The sequence below is a fragment of the Chiloscyllium plagiosum genome, unplaced genomic scaffold (assembly GCF_037043375.1).
Source record: "Chiloscyllium plagiosum isolate Xiang-an unplaced genomic scaffold, Cpla_swu_hap1 HiC_scaffold_13, whole genome shotgun sequence".
NCBI classification, from domain to species: Eukaryota; Metazoa; Chordata; class Chondrichthyes; order Orectolobiformes; family Hemiscylliidae; genus Chiloscyllium; species Chiloscyllium plagiosum.
Genome location: NW_028270151.1, coordinates 62886161 through 62902009, shown reverse-complemented (window position 1 = coordinate 62902009; position 15849 = coordinate 62886161). Strand labels below are relative to the sequence as shown.

Below are 15849 nucleotides of genomic sequence, written 5' to 3'. Positions count from 1 at the left end.
AATTAGAATTGGAAGATGACTTTTTCAGTTGCAGTGGAAGCATCTATTGGTATTAGCCCTAATATTTCTCTTTTTTTCGTTCCAAATGCCAGTACCCAAAGGATTCTTAAGCATCAACACTAATTTTTTTTCTGTACTTAAGTACTAATCACGTGGGAGTATTAAGCCACATTATATTTCACGTTATCTACACAAAAAAGATTTCATCTTATTAGGCAGGAAGTCAAATGATCTCCAGGACTATATATAATTTTAGCATCTCTCCCATCTGGAGCTTTGATGAAACCATCCTAACTGGGTTAATATGAATTCCTGAAACCCAATATTTTCAATTGTGAAAAATGTACAATAGTACAAGCACACGCTTACAGTTTGAAATGTTGAGTTTCTTTACTTGTAGAATTCTGCAAGTATAGGTTAACACTTATTCTTCTGACTAAACCATAAATCAATATGGTTAGAAGATATATTGTGAAAAGCATTTTAATATCATTACCAGTAATAATACAGTTTATACAGAAAGGCATTGCATTAACAAATTTTGGAGGGAAAAATGTAACTAGGATTTGTTCTTGACATTTATACTATCAAGTTGTTGCAAGAAAAAATAGAGCTAATTCCTGAAGTTCTGATTCCTTTTATAAAGTTTCATTCACACATAGATGAAAGACTTCATCCTTTAATCCAGTTACTGAGTCGTTGAAAAATTTCTTCTCTTGCTTTAGTGAGTTGCGGTATATCAGTTTGTTTTTCTGGATACATATCTGCACAATGGGCTGTACCTGGGTAATAAAGGAAAACAAACAAAATTGAAAACCCTGCTAAAACTGGCTTGTGTACACTATATTTTCATAAAACCCTCATTTATATTTATTGCTTTAAGAACATGCTAAGTATATCCTGCATACACATATACACTTCTTAGTTTAATGTCAATGATATTTGTTAAAGTCAATGATAACTAGCTAATTGTGAAACAGTCACCAACTGCCGAATGGAATTCACCAACAACTGTTCATCTTTGTAGTTGTATAAGGCCAACTTATACCTTCCAGGTGTTTTGTTAGTCCTTAGGATTTCAAAAAAAATCAAAATCAAAAACATTTTCTTCCACACTCTTCAACTAATCCTTTCTTTGAATATATTTTTCTTTGTCCTTTCCTGAGATATGAAGGCCAGCAATATTGCTCATCCCTAATTGACCTTGAATTGAAAGGCTTATTCTGTCATTTCAGAGGACAGTTTGGAGTCAAATACTCGAGATCTGGAGTCATGTGCGGGCCAAACCAGGTAACACTCTCAGATTTCCTTCCTCACTCGCACACGCAGATCAAGGTGGCAGTTGATTTTTAACTTTTGTATATTTTTGCAAAGTAAAATTTCTGGCAAGAGGAGGCTTTCTGCTGAGAGGGGGAAGGCAGTCAACTCCATCAATATCTCTTCTCCTTCAGTTTAAACTTTCCCTAACAGTCTACCTATTCCATACAGGACTTTGTCAGAAGGTGACTGAATTTATATCTGTACTCTTTTTCTGGAGCGGTCCTTTCTTAAAAAAAAACAGCTTTTGAAATTGAAGTTTAAAAACATCAGTGGGCGGTACGGTGGCACAGTGGTTAGCACTGCTGCCTCACAGCGCCAGAGACCCGGGTTCAATTCCCGACTCAGATGACTGACTGTGTGGAGTTTGCACATTCTCCCCGTGTCTGCGTGGGTTTCCTCCGGGTGCTCCGGTTTCCTCCCACAGTCACAAAGATGTGCGGGTCAGGTGAATTGGCCATGCTAAATTGCCCGTAGTGTTAGGTTAAAGGGGTAAATGTAGGGGTTATGGGTGGGTTGCGCTTCGGCGGGTTGGTGTGGACTTGTTGGGCCGAAGGGCCTGTTTCCACACTGTAATCTAATCTAATCTAATCTAATCTAAAAAATTAGTATTTTGGGGATCTGATCCATTGTCAGACTACTTAAACTACTCAGTATTGACACACTCTCAGACTCTGGTTATCAGCCTTAACAGAAACGTTGCAGATTATTACCCTCCCTAGTGTGGCATGAGTAATGGCAAGAAATTTGGGAAATTTTGGACAGAATGAAAAAAATTGACCCTGGAGATCAAGAATAAATTTCTCGACTTTCCTCTCAGGCCATAAATGGTGAATTGAGAATGTTGCCAATGAGTGGTGACTAACTTTTTTCAATGCATTCACTCCGTCCACCACTGACACTCGGTAGCAGCCGTGTATGTTATTTGCAAGATACACTGGAGAAATTCACCAAGGTTACATAGACAGGACCTTCCAAACCCATGACCAAAACCATCTAGAAGGACAAGGGCAGCAGATATGAGAGAACACCACCACCGACAAGTTCCCCTCCAAGCCACACAGCATCCTGACTCGGAAATATATCACCATTCCTTCAAAATCCTGGACCTCTCTCCCTAACTGCATTGTTGGTGTAACTGCATCAAATGCAGCAGTTTGAGAAGACAGTTCATCCACATTCTCAAGGACAACTAGGGACAGGTAATAAATGTTGGCCAGAGACGCATACATCCCATGAATGAATAAAACAATTCTCTGCACCTTCTCTTGTGCTGTAATACTATATTCAGCATTCTGTTCTATTAGCCTGAAATGCTTATGTAAGATATAATTTGTCTGGACTGCACAGAAAACAATATTTTTCTCTGTATCTCTGTACATGTGACAATAATAAATCAAATCAAATCAAACTAGATAGCACATATTCTTGATATTTAAATCAAGCAGATGCCCAGTAGCTGCACCTAGCTGAATGCTTGTCCTGGCCATTGTGCAACTACTTCTTTATCACAACATTCCTGTATGCTCTTTGACCACCATTCTCTTCAACCATTCATCCATGCAAGTTGGCATCAGCAAACCACCAGCCTCTCAATATCATGACGCCTGCTCTCGGGAACACTTCAGATACCACTCCAGCCCTTCAAAACTATACCTTGGAGCTCATGGACATCTTTGACCTGCATGCTACTGCTCGGTTGCTTAGCATGCAGGTGCACTTATTCATCTCTGTATCTGCACAGTGTACAACTCATGGTCCTCACTTCGTTTTCTTAGAATTCACTTACTTTACCACTTAGTGGAGGCTGCCAATCTCCGTACATTTCTTATTGCTTACTTAGCACACAATCACTGACTTCAGGATTGACTGTCAGGCTGCAGTCCCTCTGTGGTTTACATTGGATTCTTCATACACATGGTCTTTAGTACTCAGTTACAGGCTGTCACCTCTGTGGCTGGTATTTTTTTTCGCACCGAGTGAGATGCAGGCAGGATGTACTGAGCAGTTAATCTATACAAATAAGGGTTGGATGTGTTACTGTGCAGCACCGTGCTATGTCAATGTCATACTTACAGCATGCGCCAACTGTTCAAATGGGAAATATACTGCATGCACTTGGTGAAACTAAAGGAAAGCAGTTCTTAATGGTGTGAAATGACACCACAGTCAGTCACAAGATATAGCCACAACGGCTCGTCTGATTACATTACACTTAAGTACTCTGTGCTACTAGAGTTTGGAGATCTCCATTCTCCAAACTAGAGTTTGGAGCGGTGTTTTTTTTTCTTTCACTCTCTCTTCACAGAAAGAGCGGGAGCACCAGGGGGAAGTGACGACGACCAGAGGGGCAGCCGGGAAGGAAAGCGGTGAGTATTTATACTCACCCTTCGAAGCCGTCGGTCATTTCCAGTGCGAGCAGCAGCGAAGGTAAGACCGTTTGGTTTTAAAAGTGCTTACCGGTAGCGGGCAGCGGTTTTTTTTTTTTTTTTTTTGTTTTTTCTTTCACTCTCTCTTCACAGAAAGAGCGGGAGTACCAGGGGGAAGTGACGACGACCAGAGGGGCAGCCGGGAAGGAAAGCGGTGAGTATTTATACTCACCCTTCGAAGCCGTCGGTCATTTCCAGTGCGAGCAGCAGCGAAGGTAAGACCGTTTGGTTTTAAAAGTGCTTACCGGTAGCGGGCAGCGGTGTTTTTTTTTCTTTCACTCTCTCTTCACAGAAAGAGCGGGAGTACCAGGGGGAAGTGACGACGACCAGAGGGGCAGCCGGGAAGGAAAGCGGTGAGTATTTATACTCACCCTTCGAAGCCGTCGGTCATTTCCAGTGCGAGCAGCAGCGAAGGTAAGACCGTTTGGTTTTAAAAGTGCTTACCGGTAGCGGGCAGCGGTGTTTTTTTTTCTTTCACTCTCTCTTCACAGAAAGAGCGGGAGCACCAGGGGGAAGTGACGACGACCAGAGGGGCAGCCGGGAAGGAAAGCGGTGAGTATTTATACTCACCCTTCGAAGCCGTCGGTCATTTCCAGTGCGAGCAGCAGCGAAGGTAAGACCGTTTGGTTTTAAAAGTGCTTACCGGTAGCGGGCAGCGGTGTTTTTTTTTCTTTCACTCTCTCTTCACAGAAAGAGCGGGAGCACCAGGGGGAAGTGACGACGACCAGAGGGGCAGCCGAGACCCGGAAGCAGTAGTGTAAGCTTACCTGGGTAGGTTTTTTCCCCCTTTAAAAGCGCGAAGGAGAGGAACCCGAGGCACTACACGGGTAGTGCCTCCCACCCGCCCTCCTCCTCTAACCTAATAATAACATCTGTTGTGGTAAGTAGGTAAGTGCTGAATTTTGCTTGTTGTATTCTTTAGACCCAGGTTTTTTTTTTAAATAAAAGTTAGCTTTAGAGGGATGGCAGTGAAGGCAGTGCAATGTTCCTCCTGCAACATGTATGAGGTGAGGGATGCCATCGACGTCCCTGCCGATTACACTTGCAGGAAGTGCACCCATCTCCAGCTCCTCCAAGACCGTGTTAGGGAACTGGAGCTGGAGTTGGATGAACTTCGGATCATTCGGGAGGCAGAGGGGGTCATAGATCAGAGTTATAGGGAAGTAGTAACTCCAAAGATGACAGATAGATGGGTGACAGTGAGGGGGACTGGGAGGAAGCAGCCAGTGCAGGGACCCCCTGCGGCCGTTCCCCTCAAGAACAAGTATACCGTTTTGGATACTTGTGGGGGGGATGACTTACCAGGGGTAAGTAACGGGGCTCAGGTCTCTGGCACGGAGCCTGTCCCCGTTACTCAGAAGGGAAGGGTGAAGAAGAGCAGAGCAGTAGTAATTGGGGACTCGATAGTTAGGGGCACAGATAGGCGGTTTTGTGGGAACGAGAGAGACTCACGTTTGGTTTGTTGCCTCCCAGGTGCAAGGGTATGTGATGTCTCTGATCGTGTTTTCCGGGTCCTGGAGGGGGAGGGGGAGCAGCCCGAAGTCGTGGTCCATATTGGCACCAACGACATAGGTAGGAGGAGTGCCGAGGATGTTAGACAGGCTTTCAGGGAGCTAGGTTGGAAGCTCATAGTTAGAACGAACAGAGTTGTTGTCTCTGGTTTGTTACCCGTGCCACGTGATCGAGAGTCGAGGAATAGGGAAAGAGAACACTTAAATGCGTGGCTACAGGGATGGTGCAGGAGGGAGGGATTCCGGTTTTTGGATAACTGGGGTTCTTTCTGGGGACGGTGGGACCTCTATAAACAGGATGGTCTACACCTAAACCTGAGGGGCACCAGTATCCTTGGGGGGAGGTTTGCTAGTGCTCTTGGGGGGGGTTTAAACTAACTCTGCAGGGGCATGGGAACCCAGATTGTAGCTTCAGGGTGCAGGGCCTGGAGTGTAGGGAGGTTAGGAACATGGCATCAATTTCCAAGGAGGGTGTCTGTAAACAGGAAAGTGGCTTGAAGTGTGTATACTTCAATGCAAGAAGTATACGAAATAAGGTAGGTGAACTTGCAGCGTGGGTTGGTACCTGGGACTTCGATGTTGTGGCTATTACGGAGACATGGCTAGAACAGGGACAGGATTGGCTGTTGCAGGTTCCTGGATTTAAATGTTTTAGTAGGGTCAGAGGTGGGGGTAAAAGAGGGGGAGGTGTGGCATTGCTTGTCAAAGATAGTATTACAGTGGTGGAAAGGACGATGGATGAGGACTTGCCATCTGAGGTAGTTTGGGCTGAGGTTAGGAATAGGAAAGGTGAGGTCACCCTGTTAGGAGTCTTTTACAGGCCTCCTAATAGTTCTAGAATCATTGAAGAAAGGATAGGGAAGGTGATTCAGGAGATGAGTGACAGTAATAGGGTGGTTGTTATGGGGGACTTTAACTTTCCTGATATTGATTGGGAAAGCTATAGCTCAAGTTCGTTAGATGGGTCAGTGTTTGTTCAATGTGTGCAGGAGAGTTTCCTGACACAATATGTAGACAGGCCAACAAGAGGTGAGGCCATACTGGATTTGGTTCTGGGTAACGAACCAGGCCAGGTGTTAGAATTAGAGGTAGGTGAGCACTTTGGGGATAGTGACCATAATTCGGTGATTTTTACTCTCGTGATGGAGAGGGATAAGTGTGTACTACAGGGCAAGAGTTATAGCTGGGGTCAGGGAAATTATGATGCGGTGAGGCATGACTTAGGATGTGTGGCTTGGAAAAGTAGACTCCAAGGCAAGAGTGTAAATGATATGTGGAGCTTGTTCAAGGAGCAACTATTGAGTGTCCTTGATAATTATGTACCTGTCAGGCAGGGAGGAAAGGGTCGTGCGAGGGAGCCGGGGTTTAATAAGGAATTGGAATCCCTTGTTAAATGGAAGAGGGCGGCCTATCTCAAGATGAGACGTGAAGGTTCAATTGGGGCGATTGAGAGTTATAGGGTAGCCAGGAAGGACCTGAAGAGAGAGCTAAGAGCAGCAAGGAGGGGACATGAAAGGTCCCTAGTCGGTAGGATTAGGGAAAACCCTAAGGCTTTCTATAGGTATGTTAGGAATAAAAGAATGACTAGGGTAGGAATAGGTCCAGTCAAGGATAGTAGTGGGAAGTTGCGTGTGGAGGTGGAAGAGATTGGGGAGACACTGAATGAATACTTTTCTTCAGTATTTACTCAGGAACAGGGCATTGTCGTCGATGTGAATACTGAGACACAAATAAGTAGAATGGATGGCTTTGAGGTATGTAGAGAAGAGGTGTTGGAAATCCTGGAAAAGGTGAAAATAGATAAGTCCCCTGGGCCTGATGGCATTTATCCTAGGATTCTCTGGGAAGCAAGGGATGAGATTGCAGAGCCATTGGCCTTGATTTTTATGTCCTCGTTGTCTACAAGAATAGTGTCAGTAGACTGGAGGATAGCAAATGTGGTTCCCTTGTTCAAAAAGGGGAGTAGGGATAACCCTAGTAACTATAGGCCGGTGAGTCTCACTTCTGTTGTGGGCAAAGTCTTAGAGAGAATTGTAAGGGATAGGATTTATGCACATCTGGATAGGAATAATGTGATCAAGGATAGTCAGCATGGTTTTGTGAAGGGCAGGTCGTGCCTCACAAACCTTATTGAATTCTTTGAAAAGGTGACGAAGGAGGTTGATGAGGGGAAAGCGGTAGATGTGGTATATATGGATTTTAGTAAGGCGTTTGATAAGGTTCCCCATGGTAGGCTACTGCAGAAAATACGGAGATATGGCATTGAGGGTGAGTTGGAGGTTTGGATTAGGAATTGGCTGGATGGAAGAAGACAGAGGGTAGTAGTTGATGGCAAAGTTTCTTCATGGAGTGCCGTCACTAGCGGTGTTCCGCAAGGATCTGTTTTGGGACCATTGCTGTTTGTCATTTTTATAAATGACCTGGAAGAGGGGTTAGAAGGTTGGGTGAGCAAGTTTGCAGATGATACGAAAGTCGGAGGAGTTGTTGACAGTGAGGAAGGATGTGGCAGGTTACAGCAGGATATAGAGAAGCTGCAGAGCTGGGCAGAAAGGTGGCAAATGGAATTCAATGTAGCTAAGTGTGAGGTGATTCACTTTGGGAAGAATAACAAAAAGATGGGGTACTGGGCTAATGGTCGGATACTTGGTAGTGTGGATGAGCAGAGGGATCTTGGTGTCCATGTACACAGATCTCTGAAAGTTGCCACCCAGGTAAATAGTGCGGTGAGGAAGGCATATGGCGTACTGGCTTTTATTGGTAGAGGAATTGAGTTCCGGAGTCCTGAGGTCATGATGCAGTTGTATAAGACTCTGGTGCGGCCGCATCTGGAATATTGTGTGCAGTTTTGGTCGCCATACTATAGGAAGGATGTGGAGGCACTGGAACGGGTGCAGAGGAGGTTTACCAGGATGTTGCCTGGTATGGAAGGAAGATCGTATGAGGAAAGACTGAGACACTTGGGGCTGTTTTCACTAGAGAAAAGAAGGTTTAGAGGTGACTTGATTGAGGTGTACAAGATGATTAGGGGGTTAGATAGGGTTGACAGTGTGAACCTTTTCCCGCGTATGGAGTCGGGTATTACAAGGGGGCATAGCTTTAAATTAAGGGGGGGTAGATATAGGACTGAAGTTAGGGGTAGGTTCTTCACTCAGCGAGTCGTAAGTTCATGGAATGCCCTGCCAGTAGCAGTGGTGGACTCTCCCTCTTTATGGGCATTTAAGCGGGCATTGGATAGGTATATGGAGGATAGTGGGTTAGTATAGGTTAGGTGGGCTTGGATCGGCGCAACATCGATGGCCAAAGGGCCTGTACTGCGCTGTATTCTTCTATGTTCTATGTTCTATGTGTTCCTGCAGTTCAGGAATTAGGCCACAATTAGTCCTGGAGGTCATGTGCAAGTAGTGTGGTGATGACAAATAGGTTAGTCAGGATGCCTTGGAGATGTCAGGATGGGCCAATTTTTGCTGCAATGAGATGAAGGGAGGGACAATGAAAGTGGATGGAAGCACAATTAGCAATAATACATGAGCAGGAGAGGTGGTGAGGTGTTCCCAGTGAGTGAGTAGAAAGCACAGAGGGTAAGAAGGGTTAGCTGCATGAGATGGGTGACAGCTGTTTAATGGTCCCAATGTATGCAACACAGAGAGTTGCAGTCCATGAGCCTTTGTAAGGTATGTATATGTTGCCTTTCAAAGTCAGTTGGCATTGATTAAATAACTCACTGGTAGCACTTTAATAGAACAGAGTTAAGAGTGAGTGGTGGCCCTGTAAGTGTGAGCCCTCACCCTTGTGGAGTGCAAAAACTCGTTATGCCTGCCTTCAATTCTACTGGGTATTCCTTTCCACCTGGGACGCAGCATTGACGTGGGCCATTATCTGTATCCACACTGACAGCATGGCCTTCTTATAGCAGTTGACTGGTAAAAGGACTGTCCTCCTATCCATCACCTGACACCAAGCTATCTGTCCATGGAGCTGGGAGCGTGCTTTCCATTTCTCTGAGTCATATGTTTAGTGATAACAGTCGAGTGCCACAATGTGAGGGCCAGTTTCTGATTTGTGGGCATTGAACTGATGCTTAGCTAGACTTTAAGTAGCATGCGGGAGGCCTGAAAGCCAGAAGGTCCCAGGAGTGGTGAGCACCTCCATCTCTCAAACCATGTAAACTCCCTGAGAATGACACCCATTAGCCTAGTTGTATGGTCAAGGAGGTGAAGAGTGGAAGATCACACGAGAAAGATTTCTCCGAGCCATGGCAGACTGAGCTCCATGTACCCCACTTGACAAAACATTTTAAAGGCAAATGGGAACATTTTGTCCATTCTTACTTTTGTAAATGTCGCTTTGGAACTTGTGTAGATTAACATGGAGGAAGCAACAAAAGTTTTATAACATTCATTTATCATTTTTGGTATTAATGCGTCAGGAATGGGTTATTTCATCAATGCCAATTGACTTGCAAAAGTAACCTACTCAGATGTTGCCTGACGTCACTGTAACTAAATGGTTGGTGTTCTCTTTCAACTGCTGTTAATATTTGTAAATAAACACTGGCATATTTTCAAGACAAGTCTTTAAATAATCTATTTTCTTTAAAAAAGCAGACTAATTGAAAAGATAGCCAGCAACTGTGATAGTGTTGTGTATATTGCAAAGAATTGAATTGAATTGAATTTATTGTTACGTGTGACGAGGTACAGTGAAAAGCTTTGTCTTACGAGCAATACAGGCAGATCACAGAGTTAAGTAGCACAGATAAGTAAATAATAGGTAAGCAGCGGCAAAAACAAAAGCACAGGTCAGGCGAATGTTAAGAGTTTGAGAGTCCATTTAGTATTCTAACAATGGTAGGGTAGAAATTGTTTCGAAACCGGCTGGTGTGTGTGTGGGTGTTCAGGATTCTGTACCTTTTCCCTGATGGTAGAGGTTGTAGAAAAACATTGCCAGGGTGCGATAGATCTTTGAGAATGCTGGTGGCCTTTCCTTGACCGCAGGCCTGGCAGATGGATTCTGTAGATGGGAGATTGGCCTTTATGATTGTCTGGGCCGTGTTCACCACTCTCTGTAACTATCTTCGATCTTGAATGGTACAGTTGCCATACCAGGTAGTGATGTATCCAGACAGAATGCTCTTGATGGCATACCTATAAAAGTTGGCAAGGGTATTCGCTGTCATGCCAAATTTCCTCAGCTGCCTGAGGAAGAAGAGACTTTGTTGGGCCTTTGTAACCAGTGCACCCACATGAACAGTCCAAGAAAGCTTGTTGTTGACGACCACTCCCAGGAGCTTGACACTCTCCACTCGTTCCACCTCTGTGCTGTTAATGTGTAGGGGGGCATGAGTAATATCTCGCCAAAGTCAAAAATGAGTTCCTTGGTTTTGCTGGCATTGAGAGCTAGGTTGTTCTCAGTGCACTATTTTTCCAGGTCTTCTACTGCCCGTCTGTAGTCAGTTTCGTCACCATCTGAAATTTGACCGACTATGGTGGTGTCATCAGCGAACTTGTAAATGGCATTAGTCTAGTATTTGGTGACTCAGTCATGGGTAAATAGTGAGTACAATAGGGGGCTGAGTACGCATTCCTGGGGGCTCCAGTATTGAGTGTTAGTAAGGATGAAATATTGCCCCCAATATTTACTGATTGTGGCCTGTGGGTCAGGAAACTGAGGATCCATTTGCAGAGAGTGGGGCTTAGTCTGAGATCACTAAGTTCAGTCCTCAGTCTCAAGGGAATAATAGTGTTGAAGGCTGAACTGTAGTCAATGAGTAGGATTCTTGGTAGCTTTTCTTGGTGTCAAGATGTTCTAGGGAGGAGTGAAGGGCAAGTGAAATGGCATCTGACATGGACCTTTTGGTCCGATAGACAAATTGGAGTCGATTTGACCTATTTAGTCATGTCAAAAATTATTACATTTAACACACTAACAACAGTCAAGTGCTGAATATTTGTCAAAGGGCATTTTATGTTTGCAAGTTGAGGATTATCAGCAACTTTATTATCTTGATCAAGAATAAATAACAGATTAAGATTTATAAAATAAGAGCATCTTATTTCAGTGAACACATATTAACAGCAATTTATAGATTGAAATGAAAATCACCATTAAACACTGGTGATTTTCACAGATTTTCACTTTATACCTAAATCTTTTATTATAGATGTCATTCCTTCAACAGGAGTATTCATCAGCATAGTTTATGTACTTACAACTCACTGATAAAGCAAAAGCATTGCTGGCTAATAGCGATAGTATCTGGGAACAATGGTTGCTTGTTCATTCCCACTTTTAATAAGGAAGAGCTATGTTCAGTTGACTTGAAACAATTTACAAAAAACAAAAAACAGTACAGCACAGGAACAGGGCATTTGGCCCTCCAAGCCTGCGCCGACTCATTTTGCCCTTCCATATTAAACAGTCTTCACTTACAGAATCTGTATGCCTCAATTCCCTTTCTATTCATGTATCTTTACAGGTGTTTCTTGAAGCTGCTATTTTGTCTTTCCACCACCTCCTCTGGCAGCACGTTCCACCCACTCATCACCCTTTGTGCGAGAAACCTGCCTTTCACACCTCTTTTATACTCCTCCACCACCCCCCAATGAAGGCACACATGCTTAGGCCTTGTTTACTATCTTATCTACATGTGCTGCCACCTTCAGTGATCTGTGGACCTGTGCATCCAGATCCCTCTGTATATCAATACTCATAAGAGTTCTGCATTCACTGTATAATTTCCACCTGTATTTGACCTTCCAAAATGCAACACCTCACGTGTCCAGATTAAACACTATCTGCCATGTTTCTGCCCATGCCTCCAACTGACCTATATCCTGCTGTATCCTCTGACACTCCTCCTCACACTTCAAAATTCCACCAAGCTTTGTATCATCTGCAAACATATTAGACCAGCTACGTTTTCCTCCAAACCATTTAGGTAGATCACGAACAGCAGAGGTCCCAACACTGATGCCTATGGGAACACCACTAGTCAGAACCCTCCACTCCAAAAGCATCCTTCCATCACTACCCTCTGTCCTCTATGACTAAGCCAGTTCTGTATTCACCTTGCCAGCTCATCCCAAATACCATGTGACTTCACCTTTTGTACCAATCTACCATGAGGGACCTTGTCAAAGACTTTACTGAAGTCCACATAGACAATATCAACCACTTTTCCATCATCAATCCTCTTTGTCGTCTCCTCAAAAAACTTGATCAAGTTAGTGAGGCACGAACTTGCCCGCACAGAACCATGTTGTCTGTCACTAATCAGTCCATTTGCTTCTAAATGTGTATGGATCGTGTCCCTGAGAATCTTTTCCAATAATTTCCAATGTGAGGCTCACAGGCCTGTAATTTCCAGGACTATCCCTGCTACCTTTCCTAAACAATGGGACATTGACTATTTTCCAGCTCTCTGGGACCTCACCTATGGCCAAAGAGAATAGAAAGATGTATGTCAATGCTCTAGCTATCAGTTGCCTTACCTCCCTCAATATTTTGGGATAAAATATTGAGGACTCAGGGGCTTACTTTTTTAAGACATACAACACCTCTTCCTTTTTAGTGGCAACTCGGTTTAGACATTCAACACTCTCTTCTCTGAAATCCTCCTCCACCAATTTCTTCCCTTTGATGAAAACCAACATAAAGTATTTATTGAGAACATCACCTACTTCTTATGGCTCCACACATAGATTCGCTTTTTTGTCCTTGAGTGGGCCAACCCTTTCCCTGGCTGCCCTCTATATGGATAAAAAGCCCATCCTCCTAGACTTTACGTATGCTTCCTTTCTCTTTTTGACCAAGGTTATAACATCCTAGTCATCCAAAGGTCACATAACATTCCAATCCTTCATTCTTGCAGGAATGTGCCGCTCCTGATCTCTTAACAACTGCCATTTGAATTACTCTCACATGTCCGATGTGGATTTACCATCAAACAACCACCTCCAATCACCAGTTTATGCCTAATTTGTTATAGTTTGCCTTTCCCCAAATTAACACATTCACCCGAGAACTGCTGTCATCCCTATCCATAAGGATTTTAAAACTCTCAGTATTATGGTCACTACTCCCGAAATGCTCTCTCACTGAACCTTCATTCACCTGGCAGGGCTCACTTCCCAAAATCAGGTCCAGTATAACCCCTTTCCTGGTTGGACTGTTTCCATCCTGTGTCAATTTGCTAATAATGATGTTGCTGTCCAGTATTTAATCTCTAGTAGTTAATCATTTTATTCTATGATCATACAGAATCATTCATCAACCAGCGAGTTTGTAAAGTATTTATTTAACAGAGAATAAGAAAATTTAATGCCTTGAAAATGGATACATGGTAACAAGAATCAACTCTTAATCCTTGGAGAATGCAATAAACAGTTGATGAAAGAACATAGTGGAAATTCATGCAGATAATCTTAATATGTTGTTCTGCTTTTATTTAATGGCTTAAGGTTCTTTAAATGCCAAAAGAACTTATAGCACTATTTTGATGTTGTTTAATAGTTCTAAAAGAAATGGAGACAGCCAGTATCTATTGCTTACCACACAGAATGTTAAGCGGGAACTTGTGTTCAAATTGCACAGATCAAATTCTTGAGGATTTAAATGAGACTGGAAGATTCACCTAGCTTTGTCCAGAGGAGGGGTTTCCAGAGTTTCCAGAGTAACCCTTACAATGAAGTCTCAGTCTCAGTTTGAGGATTAGACACTACCCAGTTGGAAAAGGAAAAATGAAGCAAGCCACCATTTGCTGAGAATAGATTTGGACTGTTTCTTGGACTGTTTCCTGGACAATGAAGTGTTATTTCAAAGATTGAGTAAAGTATAACTGTGCAGAGGGTGTTTCAATCATTTAAATGTCACATGGGGAAACCTTTCTGCAGTTTAGAGTTCACATTACCTACTGAAATAATCTTAGTCAATATAATCAAAGCAGAAAGTGCTAGAGAAAGTCAACATGTCTGGCAGTATCTATGGCGAAAGAAATAAACAAGGTTAACAATATGTTGGTCTCAAAATATGAACTCAATGTCTGGCTCCAGAGATGTTGCCAGATCTGTTGGGTTCTCTCGCACTTTCTGCTTTCAATTCAGGTTTCCCCGTTTTTATTTTAATGATTAGTCATTGTTAGTTTTAGTTTATTTGTACAAGTAAAAAAAAACTTAAAACTTGAAATCTTGGTCAAGTGGACCTTCCAATTTGTCACTGGAGATTAAAATACATTTCTAAATGATATTTATGGTGTTTATAATACATCTTCTGCAGCCTTATCTGCATGATTGCCCTTGCTCTACGCTTATCCTGAGTGCAGGGCTGGGTATAACAATGAAAAACAATGAACCTCACAGCTAGTGCTTCACAGGCATTTATTTGGAAAATTTCTACATTGTGAGATGAGTTGATTTAGGATGCTCTAGGTTTAGTAACATCTCAACACTGTGATAAAAAGTAGATACATAAATGTAGGTATAAGCATGTATTAGGAATTTTAACAGGTATTGGAAATTTCTACACCTAATAGCGTCCCTGTAAAATTTCAGACTGGGTGCAATTAGAGGAAAAGCCACCCAAGTTTTTTTTGTTCCTTCCTGGCACACTTACTGGTGGGTCTGTAAAATTCTGCCCACCATTACAATATAGGAAGTGCAGCTGCCAATTTGCACAAAGTAAGCTTCCACAAACAGCAATGAAATGAATTACTAGGTCATCTATTTTAAGAACTGGTTCAGATTTGTATGTTGGCCAAAGGCGCTCCTAGAATAATGCCTTGTGATTGTTTACATCTATTGGAAAATAGGCTTGAGTGAGGTAGGACGTCTTTCTAATTGAAATGCATCACATACTTCTTCACTAATACTTACTAAACACTCACTCACTAGTGTACAGAACTGTTGTCTTACATTATTGTTGATTAGAGAGTGGAAAAATTAATGATTTGAAAAAGGAGCAGAACAAGGGAGAGGACAGTCTTACAGAATCCCAGTTGATGGAAAACACCAAGAGATAAGCCATATCATGTGCCATTCGCATACTCACAATTATACCCTTGTTTCATAAATGGAATGGTTTCCACTTTGGACCCACATTGCACATGAAATTGGAGTGTGGTAAGTTTTGTTCAAATTTCCACTACAACATTTTTGCCTGATCAAAAATAAAATATTCCAATGATCTGTGTAATTGGAAAATTAAACAACATCATCATTTTTTTTCTCTGTATTAAAACTATTCATTGATGTTTAAGAGTGATAACCAGAGGAGTTCAATTAACATGCTGAAAGTGGATTTATCACACTTTTAGTTGGATGTCCTTTTCACTCTCTGTGAGTAACCTAATTTTAAATGACTGAGAATAATGTTATAAAAAGATGTAATGAAATATTTACTAGTCAGTTTCATTGTAAATTAAATATTTTGTGGTATCTAAAAACATTCAAAATGTTCCTACTAATGCCTGTGCACCTAAGAAAATGGGCTCAGTTTGAAGAATTTATTTGTTAGATCATTATAGGTTGTGTTAGTTGAAACTAATCATTCTTGTCATTTTATTCTGGGGATATTGCCAGTTGTGTGGGTGGGGCTGG

General features: G+C 42.6%; 1 protein-coding gene across 1 annotated transcript in view; it reads right to left on the bottom strand.

Annotated features, from left to right (window-relative positions):
• Window positions 1–408: 408 nt before the first annotated feature.
• Window positions 409–15849, bottom strand: part of prss59 (serine protease 59, putative) — a 56509-nt gene continuing 41068 nt past the window's right edge. Inside the window, exon 9 of the mRNA XM_043702086.2 lies at window positions 409–782. Within this exon, the coding sequence (XP_043558021.1) occupies window positions 673–782 (110 nt within the window). The 3' untranslated portion in view covers window positions 409–672. The remainder of the gene's footprint in view (window positions 783–15849) is intronic.